This window comes from Tachypleus tridentatus, chromosome 13 (genome assembly GCF_004210375.1).
Source record: "Tachypleus tridentatus isolate NWPU-2018 chromosome 13, ASM421037v1, whole genome shotgun sequence".
In the NCBI taxonomy this organism is placed as follows: Eukaryota; Metazoa; Arthropoda; class Merostomata; order Xiphosura; family Limulidae; genus Tachypleus; species Tachypleus tridentatus.
In genome coordinates this window covers 160,547,909-160,570,013 of record NC_134837.1, presented here as the reverse complement: position 1 = coordinate 160,570,013, position 22,105 = coordinate 160,547,909, and the positions used below count along the sequence as shown (strand labels likewise).

Here is a 22,105-nt window from a genome sequence, read left to right as displayed (position 1 = left end):
TGTCTGCAAGCATATAAAATCAAGAACCGGGTTTTAATATTCGTATTAGGCAAAACACAGTTAGCTTATTGTGTAGCTTAACTTCAAATACAACAAATAAACGAAATATTAACACTATTCATTTTATTTTGTATTTGTTGAATGTGTGAGAAGCTGTAACAGTTTTTTTTTTACTAACAAAGAAGTAACAAATGATGTTTGATCATTTTGCTTTCCTTTTTATATCTCTACAGTTAAGATCACTATGTTCATTAGATTTTATGTGTGGTAAATTGTTGTTTGTTATTAAGCATAAAGCTACACAAAGGGCTATCTGTGTCCTACCCATCATGGGTATCGAAATTCTAACAGTACAAGTCCGCATAGATATCTCTGTGCCACTGGGGGGCGTGTGGTAAATAAATATTTTAAGAAATTGAGAAATTTCCTAATTTTAGAACTTAGACTAAAACTTTGACGTTTTCGCTCATTTTGTTTCATTAAATCCAATCTTTCTTATAATAGTTTCAGATAAGCATTTAGAAAAAGTTCTAAATAAACATATCGTCTTCATAGATCTAGTGTAATATCAAAGTTAACAGCATACTGTATTCAAACCTTATGGGCACTAAACTATACTTCAGAGACCATCAAGACGTTTACATATAAGTAGAAGTATAAGAGCGATACTTTGAAGAAGATTTGGTTACTTGAGGGTAATAATAATAATAACAATGAAACAATAAGAAGGCAACATTAAATATTTTAAGATGTTATATATATATGTTATATACGTGATCGATTCCACAATAGAGGTTTCGATACTTTTCATTTGTCCAATGTTCATGTTACTCATGCATACTTTCCTAACTCTTATTCATACTTAATAAAATAATTTCAATTAAAACATTCATATAGTAGTACAAATTTTATCTATAGCTTTACAAGCTTTAAAGACGTGTCATAATAATATCTATTTACGAAGCTTTCCTTTTCGGACTTAATATGATATTAAATTTCTTACAATTTTAATATACCCTGAGTTTATATGGTCACAAAACACTTTGCTTTTAATTTAAAACTACGATATTTCTTAAAATCAGCAGCTCTGACTGTCAATAAAATCGATCGCAACCTTAATGAACCGCAAAAAATATTTATTTCAATTCTATCATTGTCAAAACATTGTTTCACGCGCAACTCACGTTTATTAAGTAGCAAAGTTTGAAAGTAATTATAAAAAATAATGAAATGTTCTTTGCCTTACGTCTGAGATAAACTTGTTTTATTCAATGTTGTCTTTTATGTAAGACATATATAGCTACGTGACGAAGATACACTGTAACATTAAAATTTATCTCAGTAAAAGTTGTATCTAAAATTAATTTGAATAAATAACAATCTATGTTTTGACTTCATTTTACTACAAAGAAAATTACTAATATTTGTTCACTGACCGTTAACCTATATTTATCTCGTTCTGATGTGATGTGTTACGATAGTTTCTTATCAAAGTTGTCAATATAATCCTTTAGGAAATAAAAACCTATAATTTAAGGAACATAAAAAAGCTAAAAATATACTGTTATATTTGAAGTTTTCTAGAAAAAAACTAAACTTTTTAAAATACATTTCAGCCTAAGAATATTTGAATTACTTATTTATTGTTATTTAACGAATAGTTTGATCAATTATTATTATTACTTAATTTAACAAATGGTAGCATAAACAAATAATTAACCTGAACACAGATATTGTGCATATACCAGATACATAATATAAGCTTATATTAAGGTTGTGGAAGTAACAGATAATAGTAGTTTATATTCTATTTTAAACTAAGAGTTATTACTTTATGTTAAAAGGATTATGAAGTCTCACCCAGTCGCCACAAACCACGTCTCTACGTCCACTCATTCTCTGATGACCATGTATCTTGACAAATGACTTACAGCGTAGTTGTAGTCACAAAATACTCAATCATAAGGTGGCCAAGTACAAAATACTCCATTCCTGCCTTCAGCATTTCAATAATCCAACTGCCAGGAAGAAAGATAGTCCATCAAAGTCCTTCTCAACAGTCTAATAACATAAGTCCATGAGCGTTGCTTTAAATGACTTAACCTGTATATTTTTGTTTGGAATAACGTGAATACCTATTTCATTCTCTAGATGCTTGAGCAGGAACTATAAGTAGAAGTATTATCTTGGTGAACTTATACACTTTTAGCTTCGTTTCTATAAAGAAAACGACATTTTTGTACAATACGAATAGTGCAAAAGTTTATTAGTTTGTTTCATATTAAATGGTCGATTATATGGGTAAAAATTAAAACGCTATATTTTTAACAAACACCAATTTTATTGATCAAAATATGCTCTATTTGCTGCAACGGTTTTCTCCCATCGGGATAGGAATGAAAATATCCTGTCTCTATAAAACTCCATTGTTTTGGAGACAATAAACTCTTCAAAGGCTTCGACAATAGTCTCCTGTTTCCTAAAGGTTTTGTTCAGGAAAAGCAGCTTCAAGTGCATTTAGAGATAGATCAGGTATGTTGGATACTCCAAACTTTCATATTTCACATCTCTCAATTTTGAAATAGTGATTAGTAAGATATGAGGCCTGGCGTTATCTTGCATTAGAATCGATCCACACCTCTTCACCAGTAATGGCTGTTTGTTGGTTAATTTTCGAATCATTTAATTATACCCTTAAAGATAACAATTTCTTTGGAATTTTAGTTAAATTTACTTAAATATGTGGAAATATCAATTTTTACTCACCACATGACAGAAGCTTCCAATCACAAAGAAACTAAAACAACAAGTAACGCATGTTTGACTGTGTTGGTGGTCATAATATCATGGCTACCAACTTTATATGAAAGTTAGTGGCATTGTATTATTCTGTATTCTAAAGACGGATGCAAAGGATATTAACACTTTAATTAAAATAAAATACAGAACAACGTTTCGTCTTTCTTAAGTCATCTTCAGTTGCTAATTTTCTTTGTTAACCAGAAAATGAATAAATAAATAACTTTATTTATTTTAAATAAAGTTTTAATACCCATAGCAGCTGTCTTTAGACTACATTTTCCCTTCAAGTGGGTTTCTCGTCATCATGGATTATGTTAATCTGATCCTACATGGAGATCCTTCTTGATTATGAAGAATACAGTTTTTAGGACACGTAGAAGGTTCTTATCACAAAGCTTTACATTGATGGATTCTCATCTGCTACGAGACGCTGCACCTTGCTTGTACAGATGAGATACGAATTGTCACAGGTCTTTCTTTTTAGATGGTACGGGATTCCCAAGCTGATCATTTGTTTTCTAATATATTTGAGTATAAAAAAATATAGCCATCTCGGAAATTCTAAATTTCCGGTCTGAATTCATTTTATAATCTGACTGTATGAATATTTTGCGTTGTAAAGGTCTATTGCATACTCTATCAATTTTTGGTAACATTACACTACGTATGCGAAAACAATCACCATTAAAATTACTTGGCTTTGGTTTTCAAGTTACTTCTTGATGTGCCTATCTAAAATCGTTTTAGTATAACCTACTCAACCATTTGCATACAGATGCAATTGATGATTAAGATGATAGACAACAAGATAAATATTTATCAAGTTAGTCATTTACTGTTAACATTTCTAACTAAAAACACTTGCTATTTTATAGAGACAATCAAAATATATCTTACTGATGAGCTATTTGTTTAATATTAAGAATAAAATTAATAATATGTATTACATTTTACACAAAAGTTGCATACTAATTTTAATAACTAAAAGCAGGAATCATTAATAATTGTTGGTCTATAAAAATAGTATAGATGTATTTTTTTAGTGAGTTATCAATTTACTAATAAATTCAAAATTCGACAATACCTTATGAAAAATTATAAATTAAGTAATTACCATTAACATCAAAATTAAATACTATGCACGTGTCATAGTACAATTTTTTCAACCCGTCTTGTGAAAATTACTTTTAGGGATTTATCTTTATATATTGTTTTGCTGAGGAATAAAGAAGTAACCATAATCAAGTAAAGTTAATTATAAATAACATAATACACATTGGTTATTAAATTATAAATAACTGATACTGCCGAAAACGTAGGTCAATAGGATTGATGTATAAACATATATATATATATAGGTTTTATTTCACATCCTTCTTAACATATTTTTATTTCAAACGAGTAAAAGAGTAGGATTTTAGGTGTATCTTTTGTTGTCCAGAAATCACTCATGAGGTTGGTTTAGTGAAAATATTACACTTGTTTTGGAAGTTTGCTAAAACTCAAGTGATGTTAAACAAAACAGATGATGCATGTTTAGTAATTACTTGTCCTAAACATAGTAGAGCAGTGCTGCTGCAGCTTTCTGAGCACGAATGACAGTGAATAAATAAACTGCACTGCTCTCTGTCAAGTGGGAAAAATTTAACATTAATGCCCATTTGTAACAAATAATAATGACGCAAATCTTAAATATGGTGGATTCTAACGGTCCGTTAATTTTTGGCTTTTAAACTATATACACATAGTAACGTATCTATATATGCTATTGTATTTACACAGTGGAATGTTTAAGACAAAGCTGTAGATTTGTTACAATGTAAAGGACATATATAAATGAGGTAGTAATACACAGAGAAAGAGTGCGTGTGTGTGTTTTCTTATAGCAAAACTACATTGAGCTGTGTGCTGAGTCCACCGAGGGGAATCGAACCGCCTGACTGTAGCGTTGTAAATCCGTAGATTTACCGCTGTTCCAACAGGGTACACAGAAAGAGAAATAATAGACATAATCAAATATTGAATGGTCATATTAGTGTCAGTTTATATGGGCTGCAATAATTTTATACAATACATAACACAGACAAAACGAATGACAAAAAGATAAACGGGTGCGTATGTAAATCCCATCAATGTGATTTTAAAGAAAATTTTAATCTTAGAAAGTCATTGATCTTTTTTTTTTTTTTTAGTTTCACAAGTAAATGTTACAATCTGGAGTCTTTCAAGACTGGGCCTAACCATATAACCATATTGAAAGCTTTGAGTGATATATTAACTTGGAGATAGATGTTAAAATATTTTGTCACACGATGTTCAATATAGTTTTTCTTTTTCTTTTTGATAGTCCTAACTTTACTGGCTTAGATAAATATATTACATATAGCTTTTCATAACAACTGACATAAGCATAAGAATTGTTTCCTGTAATCATAATGTCAATACTATTTCTTACGGTACTTCTCAGCCTTGCAATATCCTTACAAGTGGCTACAGTTTCATAGCCAATCAAGTTGTCTTTGATAATAGTTTCTCGCTATAACAGTAAACAGCTTAAAAAAGAGAGGTATAATTATTGCCTTAAAAGTGTTATGAGGAAATACGTTATATAATCTTGACAACAAAGGTAGAAACAGCCAAGTATATATGTATCAGTAACTTTATATCATCACATAAAGTCAATGTTTCTGACAGTCACTTAATGCTGCAAATGTCATGACTTTTTGTTATCTTAATATTATTTTAGAATAGAGTCATAAAGTTATAGTATCACTCGAATCAATTATATTGTTTTATTGTTAGCAGATTTCTGACCAGATACACGAGTGCATTTGGATTGCTGAACTAAAATAAATATAATTAGCATAACTCACGTTAATAAACTAAAATTGTTCTTGCCTTCACATAATGCATAAAAGTGGTAATGCATGAGATAAGACGTACATGTTTTTTGCGATGCCACCTAATTATGGATTCTTATAAAATATTTCACTTTTTTAGCAAAACAAAAATTTGGGAAAACATTAGAAATGAAAAAAAGTACAGATTATCATTAAATAGGTTTATTTGAATGTTTTCGCGCCCCCTAGTGACACAGTGTTACATCTGAGGACTCACGCCACTAGAAAATAGGTTTCGATACCTATGGTGGGTTGAACACAGAAAACCCATTGTGTAGTTCTGCGCTTTATTTTAAATAAACAAACGATGTTTTTCGTTCTGCTTATCCTGCTACCTTTTAAAGTGTATACACCTTTTTTTGCATATTAGAATTATGATTTATATTTCACTCTTGCATAGGAAAATTATATGACCTAATATACATCTACGAAAACTAAATACATGAATTTACTTTTCTTTTCAGGAAAATCATTTTGGTTATCTACGAACAACATACGTTTTTTTTCCTAAGCTTTTACTAGCATTTCTCTCTAACAACTTATCAATACATGACCATTCAAACTATTCAAAAATAATAAAATTTGATAAATGGGTATAAAGCCAACAACCATTTGAAAGTAAATCAATAATGTACGAATTCATATTCAACGGGTGTCTATTTCATAATACTGATGATGCTACAATTGGTTATTTTCTAGACCAAATTTTTATTAATGAGTTAACGAACTTAAACCAGTGTACTTCAGGTAGTATTTGGATGACAATTTGTACTGTTTTGATACAAGGATAATGTAATACAATTTCTAAATAATCTAACTAAAATCATTACAAAATAAAAGCTACATTCAAAATTTGAAAACTAAAAACTTGATTCTATTAAATGTTCTAATAAACTTTTAGTCTTGCGATATTTTAAACCTCTATAATTCACATGGACACTTTCACTGCTTTAACAGCTTATCTTCTGCAACTATAAAAGAAACATTCTCGCTTGTTTGCCTACTAAAACATACAATATTTGTTGGTTGATTTTGTCTCTATACCCCTTTGAAATATTCTTTTAAACAGAGTGGATCTCTCTGAACATTCCTCAGAACAATCACCTGGAAATTTTTGCAGAAATTTAACTCAAATCCCAAAGAAATTATTATCTTTCAGGGTATAATGTATTTCAGCATTGGTTGCATAGGATAACCAAAATTAATAATTACAAATGAATACGGTACACCTTTTAAATAACCTTTAAATTCTAATCCAATTAACTTTCGTGCCCGTTAACACACACCACACACACTTCATTCACGAACCATTAAGATAATTGCGCTAGGAAACTGTAGGACAAAACAAATTAGTAAAAATAAACACCCTTTAACTGTACATAGCTAAGAAGATATTGCACAGGAGTAATTAAAAATCATCATCTACCTGATTTTCTGCTTGCCAAGCACATAGTCAAATCATCAGACACTCAGTAGTTCAACATGCATTGATGACGTTAACTACAAAAAGCAGAAGCATGAAAATTCTAATACAATAGCATGGCCAGGTGGTTAATACAATATGACCCAGCATGGCCAGGTTGTTAAGGTGCTTGACTCGTACTCTGAGGGTCACGGGTTCGAATCCCCGTCACGCCAGACATGCTTGCTCTTTCAGGGTGCTTTGTAATGGTACGGTCAATCCTACTATTCGTTGGGAAAAGAGTAGCCCAAGATTTGATGGTGGGCGATGGCCCGGCATGGCCTAGCGCGTAAGGCGTGCGACTCGTAATCCGAGGGTCGCGGGTTCGCGCCCGCGTCGCGCTAAACATGCTCGCCCTCCCAGCCGTGGGGGTGTATAATGTGACGGTCAATCCCACTATTCGTTGGTAAAGAGTAGCCCAAGAGTTGGCGGTGGGTGGTGATGACTAGCTGCCTTCCCTCTAGTCTTACACTGCTAAATTAGGGACGGCTAGCACAGATAGCCCTCGAGTAGCTTTGTGCAAAATTTCCAAACAAACAAACAAAACAAATGGTGGGTGATGATGACTAGCTGCCTTCCCTCTAGATACCCCTCGTGTAGTTTTGAGAGAACTTTAAAAACAAACAAACAAAACAATAATACAATATAAAATATTAACTAAACAAAATTTAATAGTCACTCAAACCATTCTTTTATACACGTACAAACTTGAACAATGAAACTTCAAAATGGCCCGGCATGGCCATTTTGCGACATTAGGGCCTGCGACTCGTAATCTGAGGGTCGCGGGTTCGCATCCCCGTCGCGCCAAACATGCTCGCCCTTTCAGCCGTGGGGGCGTTATAATGTGCGGTCAATCCCACTATTCGTTGGTAAAAGAGTAGCCCAAGAGTTGGCGGTGGGTGGTGATGACTAGCTGCCTTCCCTCTAGTCTTACACTGCTAAATTAGGGACGGCTAGCACAGATAGCCCTCGAGTAGCTTTGTGCGAAATTCAAAAACAAAAAACAAGAAACTTCAAATTACTTGTAACCTCAGATATCTACCTACCTATCTATCTAGTCGTTCCTGGTATGTTCTAGTTACAAGCTGCCTAGTAGTAATATGTGAAATCGAGACAACACAGTTTACTGATACGACACGATGAGGTTAACATGTATTGCAACTAATAAAACTTTAAGGAAACAGTAGCAGGGATAGTGTTATAACAGAACCTCCGTACATTGAGCCGCATCGTGAAAGGAAACAAACGTACAATAACATCCAAAATGTAATCAATCTTCAATGTTCAACGCTATCAATTAATTTCAGTAAAAGCGGAGAGTTCCATTACTGTGAGATATCATAGTACAGTGCCTTTTTCAAACCGTTCACTCAATAAGAACATGTAATAGGGCGATGACCACCTCTGTAGGTTCAACAGAGGCAATGGGAAAATATAACTTAGTCAGAAGTGTCAACATTCATTCTTTTCGTATCAAACGGATGTGTAGAGGCAACCCACTGAATCGTACACATCAACTATAAAGTGTATTTGTGATTCCGTTTTAAGTAGGCCGTATTTATTAGACTAACCATCCGACCGAAAGGTAAGGTGACAGTTAATGCTAATAGTAACATTCGAAGAGACCAAGCTCGTCTTATTTTATGCTATACTTTTACATTTTGAGATCAAAGTTTATTTACTCAATTTGGCTTCCTGAACATAAGGAAACCTCTCGTCATCTTTATTGCCTGCCCATTTATCTAGACCGTAGTCAGAGAAAAAGTTTGTGGGAGTTACTAAAACCAGACTTCGATACTTCGGAAATGATTTGAGACAGTTCGTGATAAGAAGAATTCAAACGTTCCTGTGAAACATCCTGCTGCTTCAGGGCGAAACGGAAGGTGAAGTTAAATGATGGCGTAGCTCTTGAATGAATATCATAATGTACAAGATGAACATTGAATTCTGCAAGGTCTGTTATTTCCAAGATAGGTGGAATAAACAACATTTCACACTTCTCTAATTGGTTTTATTTTAATGATAACTACTGATTAGCATAAAGTTTACGTAAGTTGTTTTTATTCTGCCGTTAGCTATACTATGTATGTGTTTTATTATAGCATAGCCACATTGTGCTATTGGATGCGTTAACCGAAAGGAATCGAACCGCTGATTTTAGCGTTGTAAATCCGTAGACTTACCGCTGTACCAGCTACCCTCTGAAAAGCTGTATTGTAGCTTAACATAAACATTTATTATTTCTGGACAACATGAACTGTGCTTCCCAAATACAAAGTTTTAGGTAGTGACAACATTTTGTTTTATAGCAACACAACTAACGTAAGTTTTTCAACTCAAAATTCTGTATATTTAAATACATCGTTGAATCTCAAAGCTACATTTTTATCACATGTATGTTTTCTTGTAAAATTATCATGAAGTTTGTACTCAGTAAACCCATTTATGTTCCATTTTATTATTCCTCAGTAATTGTGTAGTCTTTTTTTTTACTTTGTGTTATAACCATTTTAACACCAGACTCGTATTCCACGTGACACCATTTGTGCTGTTTATTTTTCTATATAATACTCATTTATAATTTAATATATTAATAAAACGTTGTAGTAAAATTTATTAAACTTTTCCATGTTTATATATAAATTACTCTAACCTCAAGCATAATTAAATTTTTAAACTGAGAACCTACTGGGGCATATGTTTGTTAGTTGTATTGAATTTCTAATATAATTTTAACATTTTTAGATTCGTGGTTTAAATTAACATTTCAAACATTACTTTTACTATACAGTCACAGTTGAGGTTTCTAATACATTGTTTCAGTAATCAGTTTTATTAACCTCACAATTAGTTTTCATCTAATAATTGCGAGACTCGTACGTAACCATATTGTAAGCTATGCGTAATTCATTAACAATGATCGATATATGTATGCAGATAAACAAATTTCATATTATTAAGATTTTAACACCATTATTAAGCTTATTTTATCTACGAATCAGTCAGTCTTTCGCTATATAATAAGGGCTAACCTTTCACAACCTATCTGTATAAATTATACTGTGGAAAAAAACTTTGTTTTGAAAATACCAGTCTTATTTTTTGTAATATGTAACACAAATTATAATGATTACAAATTTTTCAAATTTATATTTAGTAGTTTACCTGATATAAAGAAATTATCCTATGCTGATAGTTTTCTGATCCTTAATATTACGTAACACGGACATAAATCATTTGATAGCTGCTTGAACTTCAATATTTTTAAAATTACGGCTTTGTCTATAAATCATAACCTAGATAGTCGGTCTTTAACATTTTAAGTACGGCTGCTCCTTTATTAACTGCTTTTATACCCATTTTAAGAGCCCAGCATGGCCAAGCGTGTTAAGGCGTGCGACTCGTAATCCGACTCAAAAAATAATTTGCTCATTGTGAGACCTCGGTAAGATATCAAAGACGTTACAGACCAGCTAGAAGACTCAATATTGTTTGTAATTTTGCACATACATCATTATTTGTAATAACTGTTATTCAATATTGTATTATTCTTTGTATATCAAAGTATATTTGTATTAAGAAAGCTGTGTACATAAATCTTGTTGGCACGTATCATAAATTGGATACATATCGACATTTATTTAACTTCCAAATCTAACTTATTATTCAACCTAGTTTCAGGTTATTCGAAATTATAATATATTAAGTAATAAATCCGGGATACATTGTAATACGTAACACTTCACACAACTGATCATTGAGCACTGGATCTATTTATCTCTTCCCTTGATCAAGTATTGGATCCTTCAATCCCAGTTTTCTTTGTACACCTTTTATACCACGAGCAGGACAGAGGATATTTTTTTCTAATATTGGAGAACTCCGAGTCTACGAACCTAAATACTCACTAACTAGATGAAGATCTCTTAAACGTTCAAAAATGTTCATTTGATTAATGCTTCAATTTTTCAGTAATATGTCAAAAATGAATTTATCTTGTCCGCCATTTTGCCTGATTTTAGTTGTTTTATGCAATAGAAGCACATATCTTTTTATACTTCCAAGCTACAACTATTTCATAAACAAAACTATGATTATTAAAGCTGAAAATATTTCATCAATCAACTCTTAAGATCATAAAATAAAAGTTTCACAACATGTCGACATGTTTCATCATTATCTCTGACAAAAATTGGTGACATAAGTAATAGAATGTTTCTTAAGGAATTTTGTTGCTTGTTTACTTGATCGTAGGATGTTTCTGAGAGGTAATATCAGCATTCCTTTGATACATTATAAGTGATTTGTGTTCTCATGAAACTTCAAGCTTGAATGTACGCTTGTAATAGATCTCGGTCTCAGATCAATAACTAGAAGTCAGACTGAATTGAACAAAAAAATACCTTGTCTGCGACTTTCCGAATGGTAATTTGCAAACGTCTGGTTCAACTTATGCTGTTCTTTAGTTCAATGTTTTCCTTCAACAAATGCTCTTCGGCTTCTTGGCCACATTATAGAGTTAATTATTTTATTTATGAGTGGGTGGGATGGAATGTTGCTTGGAATTTACGGAGTTGTTTCAAGTATCTCTTCGTGACAGTTAGGGTTAAAACTGACAACACGTAAATAACGAAGAACTCTATACAGAAACGAGGTTAAAGTTTACATATACGTTTCTATAGATCTCGTAAAGTCATTTTTATAAAATTGTAAAGGCTTCACATATTTTAATATATTTCTAAAAATCTGATATTTGACTTTTTTCTTTCACTCATAACGTTAAACTACGTGATTTTAAACATACATATGTATATATCTTAGAGTAGGTATTTCAGAGTTAAACAATATATATTTCATTATTTAATCTAAAGTGAAAATTTAATCACTATTTATAACACTTTCACTATGCCCCCAGTGGTATGTCGGTGTATCTGCGGACTTACTATGTGAAAATCATGATTTTGCTACCCGTGGTGAATAGAGTAAAAATGACTCACTGTGCAGCTTTGTGCTTAACTTCAAACAAAGAGGTTCCTTTCCAACATATTAATACACAATATTGTTCTTATAAATTCAGGAGTTCTCAGAAACAAACTCTTATATTCTTTTATTTAAAGCCAGCCAGGTAGGATCTAACAATTACAAAGATTTTAGTTTGAATTTGAGGATTTATGTCTTGCATCTTGTAGCCCCAAAAATATGCTGCATACTTTGTGGCCGAGGGTATGTTTTAACATTTTTGATTAAATTTAGCTTTTTTTTTCACGTAAGAGTATCCTCATCTATTACATAAGATATATAAAAAATATTTCGTACAATTTGAACATAAAAAGCGCTATTCTTCACGTCAAATATAGATTGTCGATTTATAAAATTCCTGAGTAACTTATATGTAAGAGGTATCTCTGACAGACATTAATTCAAAAGCACAGTCGCTGAAACTATTGCATTGGACGTAAACAGAATTAAAATAGGTAATTAAAGATTAACTTTCGTACTCAAGAGCTGCATTACGAGTTTAATTATTTTCGTTCTCTGTTTACTTCTTAGACTCAAGTTTACGTCTATAGCGAGTCCGTGGTTCATGCCTTGTTACTTCAAAATCGTCTGTGTTTTGTTTCGTTATAAGTGTTATCTTAAAAAAAAAAATGTTATTTCTATTAACACAGCTCGAAGCTTTTCCTCCAGCTAATTACTTGCAAGTTAGGGAGAAACAAATAGCGTTGTTAAATCTGTTTAAATTGAGTAAAAGATGGGGATTTGAAGTAACCTGTAGTATTTGGAAGCATATTTATCACCTGGTATTACTTTGCTGGATGCGATAGATTTCCTACCAGTAAAATATCTTATTAGCTCAATGAGATTGAAATACGGTTGATTTTTAGGCCTTTCCGTTTATTCATGCTCATTTCACTATCATATGACAGACAAAATATAGTTCGATGTGATTTATTTAATCTCTGATATTAATGGTACTAGGCCAGGTGGTTAAGGCGCTAGACTCGTAATCCAAGGGTCGCGGGTTCGAATCCCCGTCACACCAAACATATTCGTCCTTTCGGCCGTCGGAGTGTTATACGTGACGGTCAATCCCACTATTCGTTGGCGGTGGGTGGTGATGACTAGCTGCCTTCCCTCAAGTCTGACACTACTAAGTTAGGGACGGCTAACGCATATAGCCCTCGTGTAGCTTTACACGAAATTAAAAACAAACAAAATATTAATGGTACCATTTCGCAAAATATAGATACATTTACTTGTGTTTCATTTTTATATCAACACTTCACTTATACCATGATCTAATAAGTCTCCTTCCTATGTAAAAAAATGGTCGGATATAAACATACATTTCTCCAAATGGGTTATATAGCTACAAAGTATGATTTATCTGGCAAGATAATGTTGTTTAGACACGTCGTTAGTTCAATGGATGTGTTGCTGATATCACTGTAAACAAGTTGACTTGTATGAATGAAATGTTGACCACAAATTGTTTGTGCTTTAGCGTGATAACCAGTTGTAGCAGGTACACTGAAGCTGTAGAGAGTCAAAATTGACATGGAGCGGTCACCCTGCTTGTATTCTAGTCATTGTAACATTGAGTTATGACACTTATAGGCAGTTGCACAACCACTTGTGAGTGTTTGTATGTTTCTTGTAGCAAAGCTACATCGAGTTATCTGCTGTGTCTACTGAGGGGAATCGAGACCCTATTTTTAGAGTTGTAAATCCGAAGACTTACCACTGTCCCATCGTCGGACACCTACTATGATCACTTGGATAAATTTATTAAATGGATCTACATATGAGTGAAATGTTAAAAAATATATATGTGAGGCCTAACCATTGAAAATAATAAAGTCGAATGTTTTAAATTCATTTTGTGATTCACTTTCAAATGGTATAAGTGAAACAAGAATATAAAATACAACTACATTTAGAGTGAATGACCAACAATGATACTTTACATGTTTGGTTTGTCGGTTTACATTACTGACTACATTTTTGTGTCTTTGTACTAATTCAGCATTACCCAAAACCTCTACATAATTAGTTACATATTAATGGTACGGTAGTTATAGTATTAAACATAAAGCGCCATATGTGTTGTGGTCACTGCGATTACTAAATGGCTCGGCGTGACCAGGTAGTTAGAGAGCTCGACTCGTAATTTGAAGATCGCGAGTTCGAATCCCCGTCACACCAAACATGTTCATCCTTTCAGCTGTGATGCGTTATAATGTGACGGTCGATCCCACTATTCGTTGGTAAAAGAATAGCCCAAGAGTTGAGGGTGGGTGGTGATGACTATCTGCCTTCCCACTAATCTTGCATTGTTGAATTAGGAGCGGCTAGAAAACATAGCTCTCGTGTAGCTTTGCGCAAAATTAAAAACAAACAAATAAATAAGCGAATACCAAAATCCGACTTATAAGGTTGTATGTCCTCAAACTTGCTGTTCAGTCACCGGAGCAGCTAGAAAATGTGTTTGTTTGTTTGTAATTAAGCACAAAGCTACATAAAGGACTATCTATGCTCTGCTCACCACGGGTATCGAAACTCGAATTCTATCGGTATGAGTCCGCAGATATACCGCTGTGCCGCTGGAGAGCAGCTAGAGAAAATCGAAACTAGGTTCAGCAAAATTAATTTTATCTTAAAATCACTTAACTGAAAATCAACAAACGGTGAGCCATAAAATTAAGACTTTTTTATTTCCTTTGCCCGGCATGGCCAGGTGATTAAGGAACTCGACTCGTAATATGAGGATCGTAGGTTCTAATCCCTGTCACACCAAATATGCTTGCTCTTTCAGCCGTGGGAATGTTATACTTTAACGGCCAATCCCACTGTTCGTTGGTAAAAGAGTAGCCCAAGAGTTGACGGTGGGTAGTGATGACTGGCTGTCTTCTCCCTCGTCTTACACTGCTAAATTAGGGACGGCTAGCGCAGATAGCCTTCGAGTAGCTTTGCCCGAAATTCAAAACAAACGTTATTTTTTTATACATACACAAACAATTGAAATGTGAGGACAATACATAAGTAACGACTGTAGTAAAAGATGACTAAACGATTAAAATGGTCTATAAGTGGACTAATTAAAACGAGTGAAACTGTTCTTCTTTTTCACAGTTAGAAGCATAAAATACAGTAAAACAACTGGTTTTTGTGTATACAAGTGTTAAGTTTCAGCTTTCAAATACAGTTGCTATTATATTTCTTCAGTGCATATATGTTTGACCACACACCTTTGTATCTGTACTTTCATTTGAAGTTTTATTCTCATGTTTGTGATACACGATATTTATAATTCTTATCCGTACTTGTTTGTAAGGTAAAACATTGCTTATTTGGAAAAATGTATTTGGGAATCCTTAGAATTGAGAACAGGAGCAAAGAAACATGACGAATATGAGAACTAAAAGACAAACACTGACAGAAACAAAACAACAGTTAATCTTATAAGATCAAAAATCTATTAGTTTCGTTTCACGGCTTTCTCTGTAAACAAATTGCTTCTGAAGCAGTTATAACCACAATAAGTATATATCAGGAATGGAAATTATTTAAAAGACGTCATTGTATTAAAATGTTGTGTCTGCGTAATATCTCATACTTGAAATGTTTTCGAGAAAAGAAATTACAATTGATATTTTTCGGTTATACAGAGTCAACTCAAAGTTTATTACTTCTCTCAATAAAACATGCTAAGGAATCTTCAGGTAACATTAGATCCCCTCCTCCAGTGGCACAACTGTATATGTGGACTCACATTGCTAAAATCCGGGATTTGATACCCGTGGTGGGCAGCGCACAGATAGCCCATTGTGTAGCTTGGTGCCTACTTTTTAAAAAAAGCATTAAATTTTGTCACATTTAGTAGCTTGGTAAATAATGTGAGATTCTAAAATTTTAATTTTCTGCATATATCTGCTCTAAAATTGTAGTATTAATTTGGAGTGACTTTATTTCTTTTAGTTTCATTGTTTTCGTTCTCGACTGAAATGTGTTTACTTGGCATAAATATTCATTAGTTTGTATGTGCATGTTGATTTTGGAAAGTTCGTAATACATTTATGAGTATCATAAATATACATAAGTGATCCGGAAATTATAATTTATTAATATATGATGAAAACATTTAATGTTTCTAATTTCCACCATTGTGTAAGGTCACCAATGTTACTTTAATAGCAATCTGGCAGAGAGCAAAGTAGACATGTGTTTGCCTGACTAAATTATGTCTTTTTGGAGAGAGAAAGAGTATCAAAGGCATTATTGTATATCTTGATATTCTGTTACCTGGTTCTAAGGAAGTTCATTCATACAAAATTAGAAATGAAACAGATAGTCATTGCCTAAACGATGGAAGACAGACTTCCTTAGTCTGTACCTCCTTAATATCTATGCCTTTATAGTGGGGGAGCTCATTGCGAAACAACTTCATTAAAACGTTGTAAATTTGATTGCAATGGTAAATCATGTCTGGACTCGTTAAACGAAGACAATTTTTGTTGTGTCAAACTCTATCCATATGTAACCACTTCCTACTGTTTATGGAATTTTTGTATCTATCAACGACAAGATAATTCTATGTTATACATAAGACATACAAAAACTGTACTACAGTATATTTGAATAGCCTCTTAGAATAAAATTATAGAGCGATTATTGCTGTGGAAGAACAATATTAGGAAGTGGCGGATAAAGAAAGATGCTCTGAAGTGTCAATTAACTCTAAAACAGAATTATAAGTACCAATATTCTTTATTTGTTTTATAACTAGATTAGTATACTTTTTAAATAGCTGATATCTTTAGGATATACATGTTCTTACTCACAAATATTACAAAATTAATAGCTGAAAAAAGGATAAAAATGAAATGTGTACGTAATTTCTATTAGATATTGCAACTTGGATGTAATAACAAAAAAAAACATTTTCAAGTTCAACTTATCTTAGAGATAAAAATGTGTACCAGTTATAATTTTTGCTTTAATGTGTAAATGTGGAATTTTCTAGAAATATCTAAATCAAAGTGATATTAAAAGTACAAGGCAAATCTCGTTAATAAACAGATACAACTCTACGCCTTTACAAAATATGTAATGATAATAAATACTTCATATGTAGGTAGTAATTATAAAAAAACAACAATTATTTCCAAACAAAACTACCAAGATTTATTACATTTAAATTTCAATAAAATAAAAAACTATAAATAGTGTACAATAGAAATAATGATTAACCAAATATATCTTACCTCATCTGGATTAAAAGCACAAAATATTTAATAACAAATGTAATTTAAATTTTAAATTCAATTCAGTATGGAATTTTAATACAGGTTAATAATATTACATTTGGTCCGGCATGGCCAGGTGGTTGAGACTCTCGACTCGAAATCAGAGGGTCACGGGTTCGAATCCCTGTCACACCAAACATGGTCGCCCTATCAGCCGTGGGGACATTATAATGTTACGGTCAATCCCACTATTCGTTAGTAAAAGAATAGCCTTAGAATTGGCAGTGGATGGTAACGACTAGCTGCCCTCCCTCTTGTCTTACACTGCTAAATTAGGGACGGCTAGTGCAGATAGCACTCGTGTAGCTTTGGGCGAAATTCAAATCAAATACTACCTTTAAGTATAGTCATGTTAATAACATGATTATTTAGTATTTTATGAAGTTTTATTTGCATTGTTTAATATATTTAGGTTAATAATATTCAATATTAGTATTGTTTGCCAAATTCAAAATAAAAACACCAATAATTCGTTTTATTACGTTAAACTTTTTTGATGTTTTATATTAAATCAAAATTCTCTTTTATGTGTCAGAACTCTAGTTACATTATTTTTATTTTTTTACTATTAAAAGTCAATTATTATATACTTTGTTGCTAAGTAGCAAAAGTATTTATACGCAACCTTTTATAACACTTGTAATTTCGTATTTTTATCCCTGTGTTCCATTAGGATAAATATAATTTGTTTATTTGTAAATCATAAATCTTATTCTTCATAAATGATAAAGTTATATATATTAATAAATAGCACACATGAAATATTTTTATTAAAATAAACCTGTTATAGATTCATCATTTTAGTAATTACCTTATATTACATTTCTTATATCATTCAGTAATAAAATTATTAGCTGGAGCCTAGCTGGATAAGTTCTTATATCACGAAGTCTTGCGATCATTTTTACTTGCAACATGATATATAACTTTCTAGAACACACATAGATGGATATTTTCTATTACTTTCATTTGCTCTTACGACAAATGTTGTTCATCAATAGAAATAAATGCATTGCTGAAGACACAATGTAAATATTATGCAGAAAAGAACCCGTTAATTGACACTCAAATTTACGTCAACTATGTAAATGTATCACTCTTTTTATAAACAAAATAAGTTGAGAGTTGTTGTTGTTGCTTTGAATTAAGCACAAAGCTACTCAATGGGTTATCTGTGCTCTGCCCACCACGGATATCGAAACCCAGTTTTTAGCGGTGTAAGTCCACAGACATACCGCTGAGCCACTAGGGGGCCTTAAGTTGAAAGAAAGTAAATAAAGTTAAACATCAGTTCTGAAAAACTTGCGCTTCTGTCAAATAGGTGATAAAATAATAATAAAAAACCTTCAAAAATCATAGAAATGTCCCAAGTTGTCTTGCTGATACGTTACTGCATCATTGAAAAGAGCTAAAAGTATTGAAGTCTAAAATTCTCAAAATCTGATACATAAAGTAAACACTTAATAATTATTTTAAATAACATTAGTTCAAGATTATTTAATACTTATACATTTCTACCTTATGAATGAGTTACTATACTTTGTATATAATATTTTCATCTAACAACCAATGATGCACCTTATAAACATTCGTTTCTTATGCACCAAAATATGTTTTCACATGATTTAAAATAAACTGTACCCTCCCACCAACAGTTCCTTGCTTCAATTGGCGTTCAAAATTTGGTCTTTTTTGTTATAATAAAACCTTGAAACCAAGTACATTTGGAACTGAAACGTAATAATAGAGAATCTATTTCATTGCATCTCAATCAAAACTAAAAATTTGAAAGATACCTTAGAGTAAAAAGAAACGTCCGAACAATATCAATTGGTTTATTGAATTAATAATGAAAACATATAAAAAGGCAGAAATGTTCACAGAGAAATAAAAACGAAATTACTTTTTTTGTCATTCAGTTTCTGGTATACACTGTTTCAGTACCTTTCAACCTATTTTTGCTCTCGATTCTTTGTTTTTCGTATTAGTTTTTTCTAAAGTTTAACTTATTATAAATGTTATCAATCAATTTTTACCTCCATTACAGTCATGTCGCATAAAATTTGTTGGATCTTTTGTTGATTTTCAGTATAAGATGCTGCTTAGTATGTTTTTAACGTTTTCAAGCCACTTATACTTCCGCTGTTATTGCACACAGCCTATTTCTATTTATATTGAAGGGTGGCCAAACAGTTCGCTACTGAACATTTCGTTCCTGTCCATTTCCCTGGGTCCAGCATGGCCCGTGGTTACGGCACTCGACTCATAATCCGAGGGTCGAGGGTTCAAATCCTTGTCACACCAAACATGTTCGCCCTTTCATCCGTGTTGACGTTATAATGTGAAGGTCAATCCCACTATTTGTTGGTAAAAGAGTAGCCCAAGAGGTGGCGGTAGGTGGTGCTGACTAACTGCCTTCCCTCTAGTCTTACACTGCTAAATTAGGGACGGTTAGCGCAGATAGTCCTCGTGTAGCTTTGCCCGAATTTTAGAAACAAACAAACAAACCGTCCCTTTCCCTACCAATCATTTCGTTACTTGAAAATTTGATGTTATAATCTCCTTTACATATCTTATTTAGTATCGCAAAATAAAAATATTTTGTCAGTATTAGTTCATAAAACAAATACTCCATTCAGTGAAATATTAAGAACTATTTCTTCAACGTTAATTTATTGGAGCAATAATCCTTTGCAATGAAAGAGGCTCTTGTCTTGTAAAGAATTTTATTTGAAATGATGAAATGTATAAACTTTTTTTTAAAAAAAAATGATTGAGTGTTTTTGCACTTCCATGAAGAATGTGGAGTTTAATTGCTGGGTCATAACTCTGTAACAACTCTCTCATTCGATGATCTGTTGCCTCTGTACTTCTTACTAGTAACAGCAAAGCTTAACAAACGGTTACCTGTGTTCTGCTCACTACGGATGTTGAGACTCGGTTTCTAGAGGTATAATGTCTGTAGACATACTGCTGCACCTGGTGCCATTAGGTGGCATTTTATGTTTTACAGAAAATTAACAAAAAGCAAAATATTATTTGCGGGTTAATCGATATGGTTCTAATGGCAGTTCGATACTCGTGATGGACTGAGCACAGATAGCTCTTAACTGCAGGTTTGTACTTCATAATAAACAACAAAACACAAAATGTCAGCATATGGTACTAGTACCGCTGAGTGCAAATTACGAAAGCTCAGTAAGTCCAAACGTTAAAGCAAAAGATGACATAGTAATAATTTAGAAAAAATAACGCTAAAACACAATTCTTTGAATCGTACTACTTTTATCGATTACGTCTATATTTGTATGGTGAATTTTAATTAATATTTAATTTGGTTGAAATGTCACAAACACACACAAACCACTGATAGGTTATTTGGTGATGACCTGTTTAGAATTAAACACAAAGCTAAAAAATGGACTATCTGTACACTGCCCACCACGGGTAACGAAATCCGGTTTTTAGCGGTGTGAGTTCACAGACATTCCATTGTGCCACTAGGGGGCGACTTGTTTAGATCACGATCTCTTGTTGGCTGTTAAAAGAAGACTTGAATAATTTCTATGAAGTCTGTAGTGCAACATTTAAATGTGAAAAGTATAAAGCAGGCAACATAGTTATTTAAGCTTCAAGATTGTATTTTCCAAATAAGAATAATGCCGTTATTTCAGAAATTGCAGTTCATTTTCCGATTCTGTCTTCAATATTGTAAAATAGTATATTTATAACAACATAAGCGTCCATATGTCCATTATATATAAGGAAAATACAAACTACGAATGATTTATCCAATATACAGCTATATGACAGTGCGTTGTTTTTAGAAATCAGAACTTTCAATGAAATGAAAAACAAAAATAAACTTTTTACTTAAAGACAGCAGAAACTAGGTTTAAAACTAACAATAAATACTGCAATGAACATCGAGTAAAATAAGTTAGATACTTATTACCTTTTATTTCTTCTTTTGTGGAAGACCCGTTTTATTCGGATGAGTAAGAAGGCAGCTTTGTCCAGTGTCAGTGTCCCTACAGACTTGGGAGGAAGAGAAGACGAGGACGAGCTTGAGGTTCCTGGCTTGACTGAAGACATGATGACTTGAACTTGAAATTAAACTGAAGCTTATTGTAAATTCATTAAGAATGTCAAAGTAGATTATTTTAAATTCTGTCCAGTTTCGAGAACTTATACGCATAACAGACAAAGGTACGATTGTAAGTACGTCAACGGGATTTTTGTTTACTGCACAGGATCTAATGTAAAGAAGTAATAAATTTGAGCGTGAGAGATAATAACTGTTTAAAATAAAAGTTGTAATGGCCAGAGTTAGAATATATTTTGTTGGCTTGAAACTGTATCTCACTTTTCCTTATTTTAAAACACTGTATTCGAGTTTCCGCTATTATAGAGCATGTCACAAAGATGTCATTATATTTTTAACCTTTTTTCTTTAAAGTGACACAAACATCAACACCTAAATAATAATAAGTCACCAAGACCAACAGAGAGTTTTTCTTTTAGAGTAATGGTATCAAAGCAGAAGAAGAAGGACCTTGCAAACTGTTTCAACTTGCAGTTCAGCTAGGATGTCCTCAACAGCGAATGACGGAGTCGGTACCAGCTCTGAG

The 22,105-nt window shown here is 32.5% G+C and overlaps 1 protein-coding gene across 1 annotated transcript in view; it reads right to left on the bottom strand.

The window, feature by feature from the left end:
• Positions 1 to 21,653, bottom strand: part of LOC143238176 (ankyrin repeat and fibronectin type-III domain-containing protein 1-like) — a 183,321-nt gene extending 161,668 nt beyond the window's left edge. The window contains exon 1 of the mRNA XM_076478166.1: positions 21,430 to 21,653. Within this exon, the coding sequence (XP_076334281.1) occupies positions 21,430 to 21,569 (140 nt within the window). The 5' untranslated portion in view covers positions 21,570 to 21,653. The remainder of the gene's footprint in view (positions 1 to 21,429) is intronic.
• Positions 21,654 to 22,105: the final 452 nt, after the last annotated feature.